The sequence below is a fragment of the Cannabis sativa genome, chromosome 8 (assembly GCF_029168945.1).
Source record: "Cannabis sativa cultivar Pink pepper isolate KNU-18-1 chromosome 8, ASM2916894v1, whole genome shotgun sequence".
Lineage (NCBI taxonomy): Eukaryota > Viridiplantae > Streptophyta > Magnoliopsida > Rosales > Cannabaceae > Cannabis > Cannabis sativa.
Genome location: NC_083608.1, coordinates 23,472,136 through 23,495,685, shown reverse-complemented (window position 1 = coordinate 23,495,685; position 23,550 = coordinate 23,472,136). Strand labels below are relative to the sequence as shown.

The following is a 23,550-nucleotide window of genomic DNA, read 5'->3' as shown; positions in this document are numbered from 1 at the left end:
TTTTGAAAACCAAATCCCAAAATCAATAGTGCTATTTACATAGCGAATGATTCTTTTCACAGCAGAAAGATGGGATTCCATGGGATTAGCCTGATAACGTGCACAAACACCAACACTATAGCAAATATCAGGACGACTAGCAGTAAGATAAAGCAAACTTCCTATCATACTTCGATACAAAGTTTGATCTACCTTTACTCCTTGTTCATCTTTGCTTAATTTCAAAGTTGTGCTCATGGGAGTGTTGGTATGTTTGGCTTTCTCAAGGCCAAACTTTTTCACCAAATTCTTTGCATACTTGCTTTGAGTGACAAAAGTTCCCTCATCTGATTGCTTCACTTGAAGACCGAGAAAATAAGTGAGTTCACCTACCATACTCATTTCGAACTCCTTTTGCATTTGGGAAACAAAAACCTGCACTTCAGAGTTAGAAGTAGAGCCAAACACAATATCATCAACATATATTTGAGCAACAATCACATCAGAATTAATGTTTTTGATGAAAAGTGTTTTATCAACATTTCCTCTCTTGTAATCATGAGAAAGCAAGAATTCAGTTAGACGCTCATACCAAGCACGTGGTGCTTGTTTTAGACCATACAATGCCTTGTCTAACTTATAAACATGATCAGGAAAATGTGGATCCTCAAACCCTTTAGGTTGTTCCACATACACTTCTTCTTTTAACAGCCCATTCAAAAAAGCGGATTTGACATCCATTTGATACAATTTAATACCAAGAATGCAAGCTATGGAAAGAAGTAACCTGATCGATTCCAGTCTAGCTACTGGAGCAAATGTTTCATCAAAGTCAACACCCTCAACTTGAGTGTATCCTTGGGCAACCAACCTTGCCTTGTTTCGAATGATAGTGCCAAACTCATCACTCTTATTTTTGAAGATCCACTTGGTTCCAATGATGTTCACAAACGGTGGTCTTGGAATCATTTTCCAGACTTTGTTTCGAACAAACTGATGAAGCTCATCCTGCATAGCTAAAAACCAATCTTCATCCATTAAAGCTTCTTTTACAGATTTAGGTTCTAAAGAAGAAATAAAACATAAAAATTGAATTATATTGGCATATTTTCTTCTTGTAACCATGCTCTCATCCAAGTTTCCAAGGATGAGATCTGAAGGATGATTCTTTTTAACCCTGGAGGATGGTTCCCTCTGTATTGGATCAGTGATTGAATTTAAAGGATACTCGGATTCTTTTGTTGTTGGATTTTCTGTAGCAACAGATTCCTGCACAGTAACCTCGACGACTGCTTCTGAAGCTTCGTCAGGTTCCTTTTCCTCAGCAGCAGGTTTTTCAAGCAAATCTTCAATCTGTTCTTCTGTGGAAAACTCAGAAAAATCTTTTAGATCATCAACAACAACATTAGCAGATTCCATAACAGTTTGGGTTCTCATGTTATACACACGATATGCCCTACTATTTGTGGAATATCCTAAGAAAACACCTTCATCACTTTTAGAATCAAATTTACCAATGTAATCACGATCTCGTAAAATATAACACTTACATCCGAACACATGAAAGTGACTTACATTTGGTTTCTTACCTTTCCAGATTTCATATGGTGTTTTGTGAGTACACAGGCGCAAGAATACTCTGTTGATGGTATAGCAAGCAGTGTTAATGGCTTCGGCCCAAAGGCGCTTTGTGAGCTTCTTGCTATTCAACATTACTCTAGCCATTTCTGCTAGAGTACAATTCTTTCTTTCAACCACTCCATTTTGTGGAGGAGTTTTAGGAGCAGAAAATTCATGAGAAATACCGTTAGCTTTACAAAATTCATCATATACGGTATTTTCAAATTCCTTACCATGATCACTCCTAATCCTAACAATTTTGCCAATGTTACAATCTTTTTCAACTCGTAATTTCAAACACAGAGTTTGGAAAGCTTCAAAAGTATCGGATTTTTCTCTCAAAAATCCACCCATGAGAATCGAGAAAAATCATCAACACAAACAAAAATATATCTTTTACCATTTAAGCTTTCTACCTGGATTGGACCCATTAAGTCCATGTGCAAGAGTTCGAGAACTCTGGAAGTATTCACATCTGGGACACTCTTGTGAGAAATTTTCAGTTGCTTACCTAACTGGCATGGACCACATTTTCCCAATGACTCTTTACCTAATTTAGGTAATCCTCGAACAATCCACAAACAGATAATTTTTTCAGATTTTTAAAGTGAATGTGACCAAGTTTTTCATGCCATAGGTCAGTAACATTTTCAATGACAGAATGAAAAGTGGCATGCGTAGTGAGAGTATAACAATTATCACTAGATCGCAGCCCTTGTAACACAATTTCATCAAGAATATTATATACATAGCAATGATTGCTATCAAAGCTCACAGTATAACCCTGATCACAAATCTGACTAATGCTAAGTAGATTAGCTTTTAGTCCTTCAACCAACATGACATTCTTTAGTTTAGGAAGCCCTTCGAACTTGAGAGTTCCCATTCCTATGACTTTACCAGTAAGACCGTTACCAAATGTAACTTCTCCACAGTCCATTGGTCTTATGTTCACAAGAAATTCTTTTTCACCTGTCATGTGTTTGGAACAACCACTATCAAAATACCACATGTTAGAAGCAACAGTTTTAAAACAAGTAGAACCTACCAAGCATTTGTTTTTGACAACCCATTTTTGTTTTTGTAAAACATGTTTATTTCCAATGTAATTAGATTTAAACATGTTATGCATGGTTTTGCATTTAGGTCGAATGTGACCTTTTACTCCACAAAAATGGCAAATAGGAATGAAACGTCTTCCTTTCCCTTTGAAGTTGTCAAACTTACCGTGATGCTTCTTTTCTGTAACAACAGAGTGCTTTGCTGTCGAGACAGAGACCTGCGAGGTAGAAACAGTTCTTCCTGAAACAAAACTATTAGTGGTATAAGACACAGGTTGATTTGGAACATAACCCGTATTGACATGATTGGTTTGGCCAGATTTTTGAATTTTTTCAAAGATGGTGGAACCTGGATTTAACATTTTAACATTCTTTTTAATGTTATCAATTTCCTTGGTTAAAGAAATAATTTTTGACTCTTTTAAGGACAATTCAGATTCACAACATTTGAGTTTATCTTCCAACTCATTAATGTTGTTACACAAAATTTTATTATCTTTAACCAGGGAGCGATTTTCAGCACTAGTTTCCAACCACTTACCAAACATTACCTTGTAGGATTCAATCATGGAATCCTCATCAATTTCTGACTCATCTGATTCGGATCTGGATTCTTCCTTGTTGTCATTGATCAGGATATTGTTCAAGCAAATGCTTTTTCCTTTTTCCTGCAAATTTCTTGACAAAACACTTGTTAGGACAACTTTTTCTTTTTCATCCTCACTACTCTCAGAATCATCACTCCAAGTAACATTCAATCCCTTTTTATTTTTCTTTAAGGTATTAGCACATTCAGATTGAGTGTGACCAAAACCTTCACATTCTCTGCATTTAATACCTTTATTGTTAGATGGAAAAGGTTTAGAGGGAATGTTACCAGAAATGTTACCTTTTGGGTTCTTTGAAAAGAACTTTTTATTTCCACCAGATTTCAAGAATTTTTGGAAATTTTTTGCCAATAGAACCATTTCATCATTATTTTCATCATCAGAAACAATATTTTCAGAAGCATTAAAGGCAATACCTTTGCTTTTCTCATTCGAGAGATTTTGCTTACTCTTTTTCTTGATTTGTTGATTCAACTCAAAGGTTCTTAAAGATCCCATGAGTTCCTCAACCTTCATTTTGCCAAAATCTTTTGCCTCTTCCATTGCAAGCAATTTTGTATCAAACCTGTCAGGAAGAACTCGAACAATTTTTCGAACCAAGACAGATTCATCTAGTTTTTCTCCCAAGGCAAAAAACTCATTAGAAATATCAGATAATCTTTCATAGAAATCATTTAAAGTTTCAGTATCTGACATTCTCAATTCATCAAATCTAGTTTGAAGCATGGTAAATCGTGATCTCTTTACATCAGCAGTACCTTCAAATTGAATTTGAAGGATTTCCCATGCTTCTTTTGCAGATTCACAAGATGATATTAATTTAATAAAACCTTCACCAACACCATTAAAAATAGCATGTAAAGCCTTATTATTATAACCGAGACGAGTTTTTCATCTTCGGTGGTCCAACCGAGTTGATTTTACACTGAGTATTACCTTTTTCATCATTTTCGGTAGGTTGAGACCACCACCGTAAGAATAGCTCTCCATGCTTTCTCCTCTTGCGATTTGATGAAAGCTCTCATCCTGACCTTCCAATAAGGATAATTCGACTCATTCAATAGAGGAGGTACTAGAGATGGAACTTCCTTTGCACACACAGACATCTCACACAAAACAAGTTAAACGGAATAACCTCGAAGATCTCCTTCAGAATTTAGTGACTTGCTCGATACCAATTGAAATTCGTATTTTAATATTCCCAGTTTGATTATTTAATTAAATGATTAATTAAATGCGGAATAATAAAACTGGTACTGAAAACGAGTTTTACGTAGTTACGAATGCAACTCCGTAACTCCGAGAGAAACCCAGAAAAACAAACAGTGCATAAAAGTAAAAACACACAAGATTTTTGTACGTGGTTTCAACAATCCTTTCAGATTGTTACTAGTCCACGGGGCCACGCCCAGAGATAAGATTCATTAGATCGGTATCAAAAATACAAAGTAATTGACTTATGCATAAATAGACTCCCTCTTATTGTATGTCGCAAGCTTGGTGTATTCCACCTACTAACCGAATCTTGATAAAACTCCAAGTGCTCGAACTCCCTTCGATCACCTTGAAGAGTGCTTGAATCCTCCCGATTCAAGGCTTAAAGGCTATCTCCCGAAAGCCTATACAACCATCTCCCGAAGGTTGTGTGCTTGTATCCTCCCGATGCAAGACTTCAAAAGCAATCTCCCGAAAGCTTGTAAATACCCTTCTCCCGAAGGTGCACTGATGTTCTTCTTCGTTGTAGACTTGAATACAGACTCAAGACAATACAAACAACAAATAAACAGAGTAAGAGTAGAACAACTCTTCTCTACAAATCAAAGACTCTCTTTTCTAAAGATATGAATGAAATTCAAAGATACAAGAGAGGTACCAAGAGAGGTACTAAACAAAGACACTCTTTCCTTAAGATATGAAAGCAATTCTAAGTGTGTGAAAGAGATGCAAAACCTAGCTACTATAAGATGTATTTATAATGAATATACATCTCATAGACAGCTTACATTCGGTCTGGACAAGACCTCAACCCACTAGAAACTTCCCTAAAATAATTCTTCAATCAGTCCAGGAATTTCCGTTTCTGTACATACAGAATCGTGGGCAGTAACTACAACTTTCCTTTTATAGAAAAGGAAAGTCTAGCTCCGGTTTTCTCTTCAAGAAACCTGATCTTAGAAAATGGGAAACTCAACACAAGATCAGAATAACAGCTGGTTAGATAAAAAACGAAATGGGTAACCAAACTTACCATTTTTACCTTTTTTCCAAAAATAGGAAAGCTAGACAACTTTCCTTTCAAGTTTGATTTACACAAATATGGAAACCAAATCAATATATGCCAGCCGAAATATACATTAAATAATAAAATATTTTTGTCAATTAAATATGCCAAAAATGGAATTAACACACATGGATAGGTATAGCTTATCAGAGTTATGAGAATAAGATAAAGAACTCTAGTTCAGTCCATTCGAATGACTTGAACCAAGAATTCTTAATCCTCATAAAATTTTATGGTATCTTAATTTTGATTACTTTATCTCTGGCATGTATTTTTCATGCTATGTTGATGACTTAGTCTTAACTTAAAGTTTCAAACTAATACAAAAGTCACAACTAGGTAACTCTCCAAACAATCAGAGGTTAAAAGTATTATTTAACCAGACATCTGCTATTGAGTGGGAGCTATCTGAGATGTAATCAAATAGGGAACATTAGAAGATATTCAAGAAGGATTTATGAAAGTGATCTATATGTCAGATATTAAGGAACTGTGTATCAGTTGTCTTTGTATCTCTCCATCTAATTTCGATTTATATGAGATGGTGCTTACTTTGGGGGTGGAGGAATTATTGTATAATAATTCAAGCTCTACCAGAGAAGAATTGTAACTTGGTCTATTCGAAAATACCAGAAAGTTATATCACTGAAGAAAAGTCTACACTGTATTATCTCAATTACATATTTTAAAATATGAGAGATATGTCTTCTGTTAATTCAGATGTACTTTTAAAACAGTAAAGATTTCAGTATCCCTTGATGAGTAAAGCATATAGCAAAGGATGTTTCATAAGAGTATTTATGAACTAGTTTCCAGAAGTTTGGGTGGATTCAAATATACTTGATCTGAAGATCAAGACATCAGATTGACCTATTTGCGCAGTTTGTTTTATATTATTGCAAGTGGGAGTTTGTTGGGTTTTATGCCCTAAATAAAACTCTTTACAATCTGATTACTTATCAATATAAGAAATTTGAAGTGATTGATGTTTGCATGAATTTTACATGCTAATGGTTTAACATGTTTAATATGTTTATTACATTCATACACACAAAATCAGTTAAATCCAGATCATATGTTTATTCACAATTACAGTATCGTCAACACAGTGGAATGTGATTGTGATCATATGAATCAAAAGTTTTGGTCCCTGTTTCATCAGTGTTATTGGATTTACACTAATGTGATAATCAGCGATGATGTGTACTTACACTTGGAGTAAGTGTTATGTTCTTTCCAGGACATTAGTAAAGTATACTAGTTTCGAATGTATGGAGTATACATTGGACTGGACCGATATTGCAACTAAGTTAAGATATTACAAACTTACCGTTATACATATCTTTCCAAGTCAATATCAGTAGTTGATCTTAAGATTAAAAAGAATCTAAATCCTGATATGCTTGGGCTCAACTCAGGAGTGCTATTCATGTTCTTAGATTTATTAGTTAAGCCTACTTTCGGGTCAGGGTGATACGTATATTTCGAGGACATGATAGTATGATTGAGTGGGAGTGCTGAACATAAATATGGAATCTATAGCTTCTACTGGTGTATAGAAGTCAAGTGATGATTCCCTTCGAGCTTAGCAAATAGAAGTAAATGGATGAGCTCTTGTTTAACTGACTAATTATTAGATCACTAAATACCATTTACAGGTAGCTAAGTGTTTTAAGGGGCAAAATACATTGAGGGGTGAGAACGGTAAAGAAATCCCATCTCGATGTAAATCATCTATATAGAGGATCTTTAAATCACAATAAGATTATAACAATGGTTAAATGAGATAGTATATTGGTATCGTGAAACATACAATATGCTCTATATAAGTCTGAGAGTGCAATTCTAAGTTCTAAGAGTGGATTCAACGAAGAATTAATAAGTAGGAATTTACTTGGTAAATTTGGTTCACTTATTGGAAGCTCAGCATATAGATCCATGGTCCCCATTCTAGTTGAGAACATTCTGCTTGTAAGACTCATTAATTGATTCGTGATTGATCAATTATAATTCTAAAGTTAGACTATGTCTAATTTTATGAATTTTCACTAAGCAGGGGTGAAATTGTAAGGAAAAGAGTTTTCTGGGTTTATTTATTTATTAATAGACTTTATATGTCTAATTAATAATTAAATTAAATGACAATATTATTTAATAATCTATTTTAGTTATTAAATAATTAGTTTTGGCATTTAAAAGGTTAGAATTGGAAAATTGGCATTTTTGAGAAAATAGAGATAAAATTTGATAAAATTGCAAAATTAAGTGAGGCCCATTACAACACCTAGGCCGGCCACTTAATTAGCTTTTTCAAATTATTATTTTCATTATTTTAATGCCAAATAAATCCTAATCATTATTTTAATGCCAAAGAGTTTTCTGGGTTCATTATTTTCATTATAACTTTTCATGAATTTCCTCAAGTCATTTACTTTCGGATTCCCTAAAGCTCCAACTCCAATGGTCCGGGCCTTTGGCTTTCAATATGCTTGTTTTAATCCAGCAATATTCTTTATTTTTAGTTAACCTAAGAACAAAATTTTTATAAAGATAATTTACTCCCAGCTCCCTAACGTTTTAATTCCAGAGGCTTGGACCTTCTAAACTTCAATTTTTTTTAGTCTTTTTTACAATTTGTCTTTTTATTATTTAGGATTTTCCATCTTGGAAACCTAAATTTCCTTAGATCATAAACCTGGGTCAACTTATGAATTATTGATCTAGCTTTGGTAACAAATTTGTACCTATGAGTTCTCTAAGGACTCCAGTTTCAACGGCCTGAGCTTGTTGATTTAAAATTTGACCATATCAAAAGGTGAACCTTTACACTTAGAAAATAATTAATTTTTTTTGGATGTAGATGGCTACATATACTACCCCCAAGTGATCAAAGTGTTAAAGTTTATGCCCTCAAAAGCATGTAAAGATATTTTTTGTTTATTAAATAAAGAGTTGAACATTTGATATTTTTTTTAGTCTTTTTTACAATTTGTCTTTTTATTATTTAGGATTTTCCATCTTGGAAACCTAAATTTCCTTAGATCATAAACCTGGGTCAACTTATGAATTATTGATCTAGCTTTGGTAACAAATTTGTACCTATGAGTTCTCTAAGGACTCCAATTTCAACGGCCTGAGCTTGTTGATTTAAAATTTGACCATATCAAAAGGTGAACCTTTACACTTAGAAAATAATTAATTTTTTTTGGATGTAGATGGCTACATATACTACCCCCAAGTGATCAAAGTGTTAAAGTTTATGCCCTCAAAAGCATGTAAAGATATTTTTTGTTTATTAAATAAAGAGTTGAACATTTGATATATGTATCGATGTTAAGTTATTTATATTTATTATTGAATAATTTATATTATATATCAAAAAAATTTATATCCATGTATGAGGTTGTGGCTTGTAGCTGTACAGAGAACTAATACCACTTAGCTATGAATAAAACTGTCAGGAACATATTCAAGATATGGAATCTTTAATCAACGGTTGCTAGTAAGGTTCATTGATGTCCATTCTTCGGTGCAAGTAATCTTGGTTCAAATTACGTATGTAGTGTGATATTAAAGTGAAGGTACTGTATATGATAGAAATTATATATGACAAGGACCAATATGGATGAAGCTATCTTTATTGACATGTCGTTTATCATAAAGATCTAATTAATATCATAATGATGATTAATAGTAAATTGGTTTAGATATTAAGTTACCCTGAACTCTTGTTCATGCTATTAGTTTTTTTTATTCACCCCGTAAAGTTTCTCAAATAAGATAATCCTTAGAATTTCTATTTTGGAAATTTAATAATGTGTATGGCTGGGAACATGATTTATAGTTATGGAATCCTAAATTTCCTAACAAATCGAATGCTAATTTCCTTTAAGTGTTAATTCTAGAATTGAAATATTGTGCACAAATTTAGATTAAATCTAAATTATACTTTTACTAGTGAATTGATGGTAATAAAGAATAAAGAAGTAATTAGAAGGGTAAAACAGTAATTTGACCAAAACTAATTACGAACCAACACATGGAGGACTAATCACTGAAATTGATTATATCAATGGATACTGCAGTAAAACTCAGTAAATATAATTTTATAATTACTAAGAGTTCAATTCTATATTTATAGTGAAATAATCATAAAATTACTAAACAAGGATAATTTAGTTAATAAGACTCAATTAATAATCTAGTTTATTGGAGCCTAGAAAACTTAAATAAGAATTTAGTTCATTCTCATGCCTAAATCACACATAAACATAATTCAAAGAGAAAAGAAAGAAAAAAACTTTATAGATAGTATGTAAAAGGTGCAGAATCAATCACATACACAATTTACATGAACTCAACAAATATTAGATAAAGAAATATTAAATTACATTAAATCATAATAGAGTTTCAAGAGAGTTAATTAGAAAACCTAAATAAGAATTTAGTTTATTCTTATGCCTAAATCACACATAAACATAACATTAAACATAAATCAAAAAGAAAAGACAAAAGATGAAAGAAAAGAACTTTAGGTTTTATCTCAACTAGTCTCCACCTTCGCAATCTGATGAAAAGTGTCTTGCTTATTCATATAAAAATGATTAAAATCTTTCTTAATTTTGGAACAAAAATTTCCCCAATTATGAACGATTCATCGCATTGTAGTGTTACTTTGGAGTGTTAGTGCACCTTCTGAAAGCTAAGAATAGTGGTTTTGTAAAGAGCGTTAGGGTCTATTTTTTAGTACTCAGGTATGCAGCATAAGTATTTTAATGTGATCATCATATTGATCCCAAGGATTCTCATATAACACACATTAAATCAGAAAGCAATAGTAATAGAAAAGATAGCTCTCGATGCCTATCAAATATCCTTGCTTTTTTTTTTTCGTATCGATCCTCCTATCCAACAGGATAAAAAAGGGTAAATACTATTTTGGACCCTCTGCTTTACAAAAGTTATCAATTGGACCTTGTGTTTTGTTAAATAACAAAATGGACCTTGTATTTTTTAAAATAGTACAAATATGACCTTGAATTGATTTTTTGTCAAAATAAAGTTTAATTATAATCCGATCTAAAAGTACTATGACAAAACTGTTTATATTTTTTATATCTATTCGTATTAAGCATTGTCTTCAAGTTGGTTGTATTAAAAAAAAAAGTTGTCAAAAATTAAGCTCAGGGTCCTATTTTTACTATTTTAGAAAATACAGGGTCCATTTTGTCATTTAACAAAACATAGGGTCCAATCTGTAACTTTTGCAAACCACAGGGTCCAAAATGGTATTTACCCGATAAAAAATGATGATAATAAAATTCAGACTATGATCTTTCAAGTCGACCTTAGTATGGGCTAATATCATTCACAAAATAATGTATTCTTATCGTATGTGGGTTGGCCGAAAGTTGACAGTTGGCCCAGTCCAACACAACCCAATGTATGGTAATTATATATACAATTTTAGTTATGGAGGAGGTTCTAATGGTTACATTTTTATTGTAACCATCATGGTTACGTTTTTTTTAGCCATTGGATCAGCATTAAATGGTTGTGATTAATTTAGAAATTAAATAAAATAAAAAAAAAAATGACCTGTAACCTGATATTAACCTGTTAATTTATTTCCTTTTAAAACTTTAATTAAAATTAATTATATTTTAAAATTAAATTAAGTATTATTATTAATTAATTTATTGCAATTTATTATTAAATAAGGATCTTTTAGCAATTTATTTTTTTACACTTAAATTATTTTAATTTTTACAACAAAACTCTTAATAATTTAAAATTATACACATATAACTTGATAATTAAAATTTTATTATCCCGAGCCAACGTATCATCCCGAGTTAGGTGGCCAGAATTTTATCCCGAGCCAACGTGTCACCAATCACCACACTTCTTTTAGAAAATGTGTTATTAAACAAAGCTTTTATAATTAAATTTATTTATTTTTTTTTTTTGAAGAAAATTAAATTTATTTTTTTAGTCAGTACTGCGGTAGAAAATTTTTTTCTCTCTCTCCTCCTCTTTCTTCTTTGTCTTTCTCTCTCTCTCTCTCTCTCTCTCTCTCTCTCTCTCTCTCTCTCTCTCTCTCTCTCTCTCTCTCTCTCTCTCTCTCTCTCTCTCTCTCTCTCTCTCTTCATGCTCTAACTATTTCTTTTCATCACCTTCTTTTTTACTTATACACCCAAATTAAAAAAAAAATGGGACTTAATGAAATCTCAACAAAAGCATACTGTAAAATAGGTTAATATGAAATTAAACAGATATCAATGAGTGAAATCTCATGGAACATGGGCGCAAACAAAGGGACTTAGTGAAATCTCAACAATTTGTAACCACACCTTCCATATTAACATTAATAATGGAAAAATGAGGAAAATTATCTTGGGTATTGAAATTCATAAACCTAGATAGAAACTAAACAAAAATTTTAATTGCCACATAAAGCAAATAATGATGTGCTGAACTTGCAGGAAACAATGGACAAAGAATTGGACACCCATAGACTTGAGCATGGTCCCAAGAAAAGAATTGGTTTAATTCATTATTATAAGATTTTGGTTTTCTTTTTTTTTTTTTAATTATAGAATTTAAATTAAATGGATTGATTAATAGGATCTTTTCAATATTATACCTAAAATTAATTTTATTTATGAAAATTTAAAACTATTATAAAAAAAAAATGTGAGAATACGATTCGCTATTTAATTACTTTTAAATTTAAAAAAAAATGTTTAAGTAAATTGTAAATTTTGTTGTTATAATAAATCTTATTTGATTAAATTTTAGTTAACTAGATACATTAAGGTACAAAGAGTATAATGGTAATTTTGTGGTTGGCACTAATAAAATTGTAATAAGGTGGAAGTGAGTAGTGTGTGTTGTGTGTTGTGTGTATAAGCTATAAAATAGAAACACACAAGTGGTGCACATGAATGAATTGAAGAACGTGGCAATCATTAAAAATATCACTTTCTTTAGAAATTAAAAAATTTTCTAATGTATTAAGACAACAAAATTGTTTATATGTAAAATTAAAATTCAGTTGTTTAGAATATTACGTATAAGTTTTGATGTATATTTAAATAAATAAAAAAAAAGTTCTGACATAGAAAGAAAATGAAATAAAGCTTATTGAATAGTGAAATGTATAATCAAACAATTGGTATACCTATTAATAAAAGTTTGAAAAATCAAGCCGTATAAAATACATTAATATAATTGGAGTCAAAGCAAATAAAATCAAATTAATGTCATTTGGCCTAAATTTCGCTTGATTAAAAGCTATAAATTTAACCAATCCTTATTTTAAACAAAAATTTTAGAGTTGATATTATGATTCTAGCTTTTTTTAATATAATTTGGAATTATACTGAAATTTTTTTTAAAAAAAAAAAGTGATATTTTTCTATTTTGAATAAAAGAAAATATTACTGTAATATTTAAAACATAATCAATCTTATAATATATAAGTATCCGTCCAAATTATAATATTTAAAAAAAAAAAAAAAAACACTTCAAACAATACGATTATTAAAATTTTTGAAAAAAAAAGTGTAAATATTATAATTAAATAGGTTAATGGTTAAAATAATTAAATCAAGGGATTTATATATAAATAAAAAAAATTATTTAAAAATTTTAATTGCTAAAATAGGTCTTTGTTAAATATTTATTTAATTACTTAAAAAATAGTTAATTATAATTAATTAATTCTAAAAATGGAATTTTTACCTATTGTTAACCTGCTATTGCAGGTCAAAAAAAAATGTAACCATATGGTTACAATAAAAATGTAACCATTGAATAGTCACCCTTTTAGTTATATATAATATATATAAATATAATCATTTTAATAGGTTTTTATCAAATATTATGTTGGGTTGGTAAAACAGGTTTTGACATGATACACGAACTCGACACGAATTTTACAGGTTAGGATCAAAAAAAATTAGACGCAGGTCGAAAACGGATCAACACGACTTGACACGAAATAAAAACAGGTCAAACACGATACGACACGCTTAACACGAATTTGATACATTTTTTTTTTATAAATATACTAAAATAAAAAATTATTAATAATAATATAATTATATAAAAGTATATATTTATTGATTCAATATTAAGTTAAAAGATTTTAAATTTAATTTTCTTTTTAACATTTAATTTTTATTATATATATAACAAACTATGTATACATAAATATATATAAGTTTTCTAACAGAACTTAAATCCATCATTTTTCTCTACAACTCTAGCTTCAATAATAGCAAAACAGATCACAGTGGGTCAACACGAACACGACACGATTTTTTACGGATTGGATTAGGGTTAGAGAAAATTAAACACAAGTCAAAAAACGAATTGACACGCTTAACACAAAATAATTTAATATTTTTTAAAATTAATCTTTTCAACATTAAATTTTATTATTTTGTATTCAAAAATATCAAAATAGAATAAACCCAATACAACAAAGGGGCTGAGTTGTACAATAATAAAAATGTAAATGGCTCATAGTTTCTCCAAACAACATTTATTGGGTTAGATCACTAAGATCTCACAACCCAGGAGTTTAGGGAGAGTAATGTAAAGTCTTTAATTTCTTTAGAGAGGGAATTGAGCCTAGTTCTAAAAAGAGATGAGATGGAAATTTTCTTCAGACAAAGATTTTTAAGAGTGAACACAAGCATTTTGATTAATAAGAAAAAGAACCAGTTGAGTCATTTTAACTACAATCAGAGTGAACACATGCATTTTGATTGTTAGTCTTTTTGATGAGAACAAAAATGCAAGAAAATCCTTGTCCAGTTTCCTATAACTTAAAATTAACTCAACTAAAAATCCTTTTCCTCATTATTTTTAAAGTTGTTGGTTTAGCTTTTAACAAAGAAGACACGTTACTGAATCAACATGGCAAAAAGAAAAATTCTTCATAATGTAAACTGGTTACTACAAAATTATAGCTCAGCAAGAGATATGAAAAATACATTAGAAAAAAAGTCGAAGATTTTAAAATCAAACAAAAACCACTCACAAAATTATCCTAGAGTTATAATAGCTGAAACATTCACTTAAAAGACAAGCTCATGAGGCTTCATGCCTGCCTTAAGAGAGAATCTTGCTCCAAGGTATGTCTTCAAGTCTGGGACAGCCTCAATGCACTTTAACAATGGAGTGTCCACTGTTTTCTGATCATCTTTCTTTGCTTGTGGAAGCTGATTCTTCTCCTACACATTTTCAAAAATAAAAAATTGCAGCAGGTGAAAGGCAATTAAAGAAGGAATTTAATAGAGAACCAATAAAAGTTTGGGGAAAGTGAAAACTTCAGGAGACATATATGTATACAGAGATGAATAAACAAGAAAACTAACCTCTTTCTCAGCCTCAAAGAACTCTCCCTCTCCCTTCTTAGACTTCTTTTTTCCTTCCTTGGCAAAATATTTGTCATCAAACTTCTCCAAATTGACACCAGAAACGTCAACCTTGGTGGAGGTTCCGATCACGTAGGCTTGATTCACACGTCTGATGGGAACTCCATTGAGCTTGAATGGTCCTGTATTGGCAGAAAATGACAGATTAGGATCAATCAAAGGCGCAAATACAAGAGGAAAGCATGCTAGGGCGAGAAGAATTAAGGAAGGCATGTTTTATACATAAGCTTTTCAAAATCTTACAACTCAAAACAGGGTGCACAACCTTAAAAAAAATCCAGCATAACATAAAACAAATCAAGTTCTTCCATATAAAACAAATATTTTTAGCGTTGGAAGCATAAAAATCATTAGATTATTGTTTCATTCAGAGAAGCAATGCTGGACCATATCAATTGTCACACGTTTAACTGAGCTGGTAAATTTACAAAACATTGCATTAGTAGGCTTATACAAATGTATGTGCCCCTCTTGAACTGATGTTGAATAAGCATCCAGAATAGATGGGAATGGTTTCCTTGGATTAGAGAGGATAGATATAATTTGGAATAAATCTTTTTATTAGAATAATGTATGTCACGAATATAGATTTAAACTAAATCTTTAATAGGAGAGCCAGAACATGAATAGGAAAAGCAAATAAACAAAGTTCCCGTAACGCCACAAAGACTATTTGAAACAATCAAAAACTTCACACATATAATAACCATTGAGAAAATGCATAGTAATACTGGAAATGGAACCCTAACCCTATACATTCTAAACCGGGACTACTAAAATGAAACAAACAAGAGTTGCAATAATAATAATAATAATAGTGTATTTATGTATAATAAATAAACAAAAATAAATATTGAAGGAAAAAAAACCTACATCGTTTAAAAAAATAGAGAGAAAGAGAGAGGGACTGACCAGTGACCAAGAGCAACCCAGAGGAAAGCTGCTTGAGAAAGACAACTCTCTTCCCCTTGAACCTTCCAGCCAAGATGATCAAGACTGTCCCTGGAGTGATACTTGCTCTGCCATTAACAAAGATAAATTAGTAAAACCAAAAAAAAACACAAAAACCTATAATTGAAAACTGAAAATGAAAATAAACCTCAGCTTGGTCGGCTTAGGCTTGTGCTTGTTAACAAGGGGCTTTTTCACGTCCTCAGCTGGATAAAACTTAGGAGCTTTCTGGACGGGAGCCTCTGCAGCGACTTTGGGATCGTGGTGTGGGAAGACACCGCCATTTTTGGCCTTAATGGCCCAGAGACCTCTCTTGTGGTACATCTTGGATCTAGAGAACTTCCCGACACCCCTGATCAGATCGGGGTTCCTGGTCTTTTGAGGATTTCTAGCCTTGGCCGCCATTGGAGCTATATCTTTTTCTTCCTTTTCGGCTTCTTCAGTTAGAGAGGTGAGGAATGGTGAAGAGTTAAGAGTAGACTCAGGCTGCGCACATGAAACCCTAACTGCTCTTATAATTCTCGTCCAAGGGTTTCTGCTTTTGTAAATAATGGGCCTAATTTCGTACTTTCGCGATTTGTTTGGAATATGGGCCTTGAACCGCCAAAACTAACTTCCGGCCCATTGTATACCTTCGGAAGCATAACAAATGGGAATTTTACAAAAATACTGTTTTTGGACCAAAACTTTACAATTATACTGGGGCACGGCAAAAATAACATTTTTACTGCCCCAGCCCAATTTCATTACTTTTGTACTGCCCAAGCCCAACAGCATAACATTTATACTGTGTGTGTGGGGAAACAACCTTCTTCGTGTGTGGGGAGACGCCGGAGACGGAAATCACCAAGAAAAAACCATTAAAACCGGCAAGAATAAACAAAAGCAGTAAAATCGACGTCAATAAATAATCATGGCAAAACAACAGTAAAACAACACTAAAACAATCAAACAAAACAAAAGAAAAAAATGATTAAAAAAAACAAACAATCTGCTGCACAACCTCAACACCAGATGCAAAATCAACTATATTTGCAAGTCTATTCCTAGAAAATTATAAAAAAAAAACTACTAAAACAACACTGAAACAACACAAAAACAAATGAAGCAAATATAACTACTTAGAAAAATATAAAAGAAACACACACCTCAAAACTCTCTTGTGAGTGAGCTCGTCAAATATATTTATAGGAGAACCAAAAGAAAAAAACCACAAAAATAGCCAAAGAGAACGAAGAAGAAATGTATTTATAGCCTCCATCTTCCACACTCACAGACATAACCATCACAATAACACGAGAACACCCAGAAAATACCTATTAATTCAAATAAATAAATCATGAAAAACAACAGTAAAACAATACTAAAACAATACTAAAACAAAAAAAAACAATAAAAAAATGATCAAAAATTAACTATGTTGTGCACATCCTCAATACTAAATGCACTATATTTGCAAGAAAAGTTCTAGAAAATTAGAACAAAAAAAACCACACTAAATCTTATATTTTAAAAAAAAAAAACATAACTAAGAACTTCAAAAAAATTTTAAAAAAAAAAAGAAGAAGAAGAAAAGAAAAGAAGATGAAGAAGAAGAACTAAGAACTATCACCTTCATGGTCTTCCTTCCCCTCATCATCTCAGCCATGAATTATCTCATCATCTCAGCCGGTGTTCTAAGTTTCTTTCTTTTCCTTCAATATAAATTTTTTTTTTTTGAATGGTTCCTTCAATATAATTAAGTATATATAATAGTAGAGTTGGACATCATATATATATGTTGATAGGAGAGGAGATGTACGTGGCAAGCATGCATGAATGTTATGATGTTATAACATATTAATTTTCAAATTTTAAATGCAAACAAAAAAACTATAAAAATGATTAAAATGCTTGTCACTTTTGTCACATCCCACATCCAATCAACTTTTCTAATAAAACAAAAAACTTTAAATATTGATGTGAGAAAATCTTATAGAGATATGTACACAAAAAAGTCTATATTGTTGATTCAAAAAAAAAAAAGTTGGCGAAGAAAAGAAAAAAAAAAAAACAAACAGTACAAAAGTTATTTTTGGAGTGTAACAGTATAAAAGAAAGAAAATGGGAAAACACAGTAAACTGTGTAAATTTCCCTAACAAATTAAGTTGTATATAAGGCATCATTTTCTTTTTTTTTTTAAGATAAGTTGAGAAATACTATTTTTATTAATCAATTAATTAAATTTATTTCTGATTTTAAATTTAATTGAAACATACTTCTTTTTATATTTATTGTACCTAAAATATCCTGATATAAGAGAGTCACATGAAGAGTATCTTAAAGTGACATGGGTAAAATTGGTACAATGTTTAAAAAAAGAGGTAAAAATGATAGACATTAAAAAAAAAAGGTAAAAATAAAAGAGGACAATATAAAAAGGGTATAGAGTGTAATTTTCTCATTTTTTTGTTAAAAAATTACATTACGTTTAATGATTTTTTTTATATATATATTTTTACAGTTTTTTACAGAAACAACACAAAAACAATAAGAAAATTACATGAAAATAACATCTAAACAACAATAAAAAATAACATACAAATAACAATAAATTAACAAGACTACAACATAGAAAGACCGTATATTCTGTAAATAAAATCAAAACAATCTTAAAAATGTTTAAAATTTTGTGAGTCCGTATTTTTATAATTTTTTTTGTTGTTTTTGTATATTTGTGAAATAATCCAATTTTTTCATATTTATTTTCAAGTCTTATGATATTTTTGACAAGTGTTGCTCAAACTTGTTGTATTTATGATAGTTTAATTATTTGATGATAGTCCAAACTGCAGAAACTGCAAAAACCATACAGCGCTGCACTATTTTTTGCAGTGCGATTTCTGCAGTTTTTTAGTTTCGCGGTACGGGTGCAATTTGAGAAATTAAAAAAACCGCATGTGCGAGTTGATTTGAAAAAATAGTCAAAAATTATACTACCCGCACCGCGAATACTCCTAATAATCATAAAGTATAATTTTTAATTTTTTAAAAAATATATAAATAGATAAATTAGTATGCATATACAATCATTGTTTTATTGATTGGATTCTCGCCATACAACATATATATATTTTTTATTTTAACCAAACACAAATGATAATGTACCTATATATTGTGTAATTAAAATAATAATAAAAAAAATTATTACACTTTAATAAATAAAATTATTAACTTATTAATTATATTATTTCAATAAATACATAAACTATTTTTTATTTTTGAAAAAATAAATACATAAACTATTAATAAACTAATTATGTAAACTATTTTTAAGTAAAATTATTAGGAGCTATTAATATATAATAAATATATTAATAAAAATATAATAATTTTTTAATTTTATTTTGTTGTATAGTCTTAAAAATGTTATTTGTATAGATAATACTTAGGGAAAAAAACAAAAAAATACAAAAAAGGAAAAAAAATTACAAAAATACTTTGGGCCGGCCCATTAAACATTTATACAGTCCACATACAAATATTTACAAAAATACCACATGCACTAAGCCTTCGGTACACGGAGCGAACCATGAAGATGAAAATACGCGCTCGTTTCAAAACCGCAAAACAACCAAAATGAAACCAAAACGAGAAAAATACAACTATTAATTCTGGCAAAATCAACTGGAAAAGAATACCGCAATGATCTAAGCGAAAATGACGAAAAAAAAAATCAGAAAAACTGTGAAGAAACTGAAATTACACATTTGTTTTCTGTTTTATTCGATCAAAACAACTCCCCCTAATATCGAAATCCAGATTCATGAAATGTAGATCTGTAACAAACAGATCTGGACCTCCCACCAAAATCAAAACAATGTATGATGTGAAAATTTTTAAAAAAACCTCATGAATAATACATCTACGTAATATACAGTTACATTTTGATTTATTTTTTGTTTTGGTTGCCTTATAGTTGCATTATCGTTTTATGATAGTTTATATATTATGCAAGAATTTAATTTGATGGGGACTAAGAAATAATAGTTATACATAGTAAGTTTTGTGCAAATAGTTGCATATTAATTTTATAGTGAAATAACATATGCAAGTAGCAAAACTATAATAAAACTACAAAACAACTGTATGCAAGTGCAAATAGTTGCCTTATAGTTGCATTATCGTTTTATGATAGTTTATATATAATGCAAGAATTTAATTTGATGGGGACTAAGAAATAGTAGTTATACATAGTAAGTTTTGTGCAAATAGTTGCATATTAATTTTATAGTGAAATAACATATGCAAGTAGCAAAACTATAATAAAACTACAAAACAACTGTATACAAACTAAAATACAGGAAAAACTCTTTGAACATCAACATCCATGATAAATCTCATTGTTACCCATTGATGATATAAAAATGGACAGGAAACAACTAGATAAAAAACATATTAAAAAAATACATACAGAAGGTGTAAAATTTCAAATATGGGAGGAAACCAAAAAGAAACCGAAAACAAACCTCGGTTCGAACATCAGCACCAACATTAGCTTTTTTCCCAAAAACGTTGACAATGAAATCTCTGCATTATTTGTTGAGCAAACATACATAAGAAGCACAATGATTTCCTAAGATTGTGCCTAAAACCAGTGAAAACATTTTTCATTTCTCAGAACACTTTCCTTGGCTTCGTAAGAATATATAAGAAACTAGCTTTACAATTAAAAATTAAAAATAAAAAAGAAAAGAAGAATTGTTATGGAAAAAAAATTAAAAATTAAAAACTGAAAATAAAATTAAAAATTAAAAATTAAAAACTGAAATAAAATTAAAAATAAAAAGAAAAGAAGAAAAAAAGAGAGTGAAATGATGGATTGATTGATAGAAGTCAATCCTAGACCTAAGCAACAATATATAAGAAACTAGCTTTACAATTAAAAATTAAAAATAAAAAGAAAAGAAGAATTGTTATGTAAAAAAATTAAAAATTAAAAAGCTGAAAATAAAATTAAAAATTAAAAATTAAAAACTGAAATAAAATTAAAAATAAAAAATTAAAAACTGAAATAAAATTAAAAATAAAAAGAAAAGAAGAAAAAAAGAGAGTGAAATGATGAATTGATTAATAGAAAATGAAAAAAGAGAGGGAAGAGAGTAGGATTTGATTGATGATAGATGGAATGATGACTAAGTGGTATTTGTGTAATAAAACCAACATTGTAAGTAAAAAAGTTAGTATAGGCGTGTAGGAGTATTTTGGTAATAAATTGTGTAAAAGTGATTTTTCATGTAAAAATTTCTAATACTTATGAGAATTAGGGTACAAGTGAGCAATAGTAAGTATGATGTAATTAACTTCTGATTTTAATTATTATTAACAAGTTATTGGATATTATGATAAGTTTTATTGTATACGTTAATTTTACTTTTTATCAAAATATGTGACAAGCATACAGGACTCCACCTGGCAGAGGGGGTCCATGGAGAAATTAGTATTTTTTTGTGGAATTACTCCATACCTGGACTCCTCGAGTAAATGTGTGTCCGGAAGTAGGTCTCTCATATCAAGATAAAGGATCAAGTAAATTTTTAGCCACCCGAAAGGTACTAAGCTCCTGGATTACAGGTCCTTTGGAACTCCATCATTTGCCTAACATAGATTCTAAAACAAATCATTGTACATGACTATTTCGGTGCAGGAGTAGCATTTTTACGAAGCCATATTATTTTGACGACACATTCACTTCGACAAATAAAAGAGACGGCTATGAACTATCACATCAACCACACATGGAACAAATATTGTCTCACTGAACTCCTACCACAACGGCTAAGTAGCACCTATAGACCGAAGAGAGATGTACCTTTTTCGTCATTTGACCCTTCTTTTTTCTATAAATACTTGGAAGTGTAATAAAAAAAGGGACATTTGGACTAGCATACAAAAGTGAGCTCTTATACTATAACTTAAATATTCTCTAATTAAGAGAACATTCTCACTATAAATAAAAGTGACTCGTGGACTACAGTTCATTAATACTAAAATCACGTAAAAAAAATTTCTTTATTTTTCTTAATCATCTTTACTATTTACTTATACATATTTAGTGGTTGCCAAAAATATCGGTTAATATTTTGGTGCTTTTATTGAGAGATGTGGGAAGCTTTCACAAAAAAATTAAACATGCATTTGAATGGTGGTAACAAGAAACAGTCAGCGGCCTTTACAATTGTCTGATGATCTAATACGCTTAGAGGAGAGGATAGCCTCCAGAGTAAATGGTGAAGGAGGTGATACCAATGGTCCCAAATGTTCGTTGGAAGGAGAAACCTACGAAGACGGTGAAGAAGACGAGTCGTGTCTCTCAGAAGACATGCAACACAATGTGATGTCGAGTTGGCAAAGCAAAAAGAAACAAATAAGAGATTGCAAGAGGCATTAAATGCCATGCAACAAGCTTTGGCTCAGGCAGGCCTCCATGTTGATCCAGTCGTTGTCCCACCAACACTTGGCGAAAATGAAGAAAGCCCCCTGCAACCCCAAGAAAATCACAAACGAAGAGAAAAATGTCTAGTCTCATCAAATATCCTTCTGAAGATCCCCTAGTCACGAAAGATAACCCTACACCAGTACCTAGGGGGAGCAAAACTTAGTAGGACCTTCATAAGGTTCGTTCTGATCTCTTGCAAGGGAATGTGTTTTCTTGTAGGAAACACATATCCTAAGAGAGTAAGGGGCGTCAAAGTGTGTCTATACATCAAGGGTAAAAAGGAAGGGGTGGGCAAAGCAAGCGAGACCTGCCAGTGGTGTAACACCCTAACCTATAAGGGTGCTACGTATGTACTTTTATAAATTAGTTTACAATAATAAACTAACAGTTTAAAAAATTGTGGTTTAATTAAGACTTTACTAATTATTTTTTAAAATATAAATTACATTCTTTTAAAAGTTAATGAGTTCAGGGATCCCCTTATTATAAAATTTTACTAAAGTACCATTGTATTATTTTATTACAAAATACTCATACATGTTCAAAATACTTTAAAACATGATCCTGTCAACTAATCACGATAGATAGCGGGGCTGATATGTACATTTATTAGAAAACCTATGACTCATCGTCAATCTATTTTTCTTTTTCCTTACCTATACCACAAAACACCTATGAGTCACAAAAACTCTACAAGAAAAGCAAAAAACACAAATTCATGTACAAAGTATAACAATAATCAATAACAACCATATATTCAAGCATATAGTCAGATAGATTATCCAGTATAACACAATACTAATAATTCAATAATTTTTCTAATAAGACAAATTATTCTCGATACTTCATAACTCTCATTTCCAAATGAGACAACTAATATCACTATCGTTGCCCAATGAGACTAAACCGATTAGCAAGAAACCTAACAGTGGTTTCAAAAATAGAGTAATAACTCCTTCGTGTTAACGATAATTACCGTATCATAATTAGTCATGCAATGTGGTATAATTAACTTTTCTTACCTCAGATTTAAATTGAGGTGTGCAAGCCAACCTAAGTGGAACAACGCTCGACGATCTCGGGACCTATATCACGATAATGGCAAACTGGTAAATAAATCAA

The 23,550-nt window shown here is 30.7% G+C and overlaps 1 protein-coding gene across 1 annotated transcript; it reads right to left on the bottom strand.

The window, feature by feature from the left end:
* Window positions 1-14,468: 14,468 nt before the first annotated feature.
* Window positions 14,469-16,493, bottom strand: LOC115699439 (large ribosomal subunit protein eL6). Its single transcript, XM_030626852.2, has 4 exons — window positions 16,098-16,493; window positions 15,911-16,017; window positions 14,939-15,120; window positions 14,469-14,794 (listed from the first exon to the last, which is right to left on the bottom strand). The coding sequence occupies exons 1-4, from the start codon at window positions 16,352-16,354 to the stop codon at window positions 14,639-14,641; spliced, it is 702 nt and encodes a 233-aa protein (XP_030482712.1). The 5' UTR covers window positions 16,355-16,493; the 3' UTR covers window positions 14,469-14,638.
* Window positions 16,494-23,550: the final 7,057 nt, after the last annotated feature.

Bases quoted from the DNA above. Each gene is read 5' to 3' on its own strand.
- LOC115699439 (XM_030626852.2), bottom strand. From the start codon at position 16,354: ATGGCGGCCAAGGCTAGAAATCCTCAAAAGACCAGGAACCCCGATCTG. The intron at 15,121-15,910 runs GTCAGTCCCTCT...CTGCCAATACAG, and splicing joins TGGGTTGCTCTTGGTCACTG to GACCATTCAAGCTCAATGGA. The intron at 14,795-14,938 runs GTTAGTTTTCTT...GAAAATGTGTAG, and splicing joins TCTTTGAGGCTGAGAAAGAG to GAGAAGAATCAGCTTCCACA.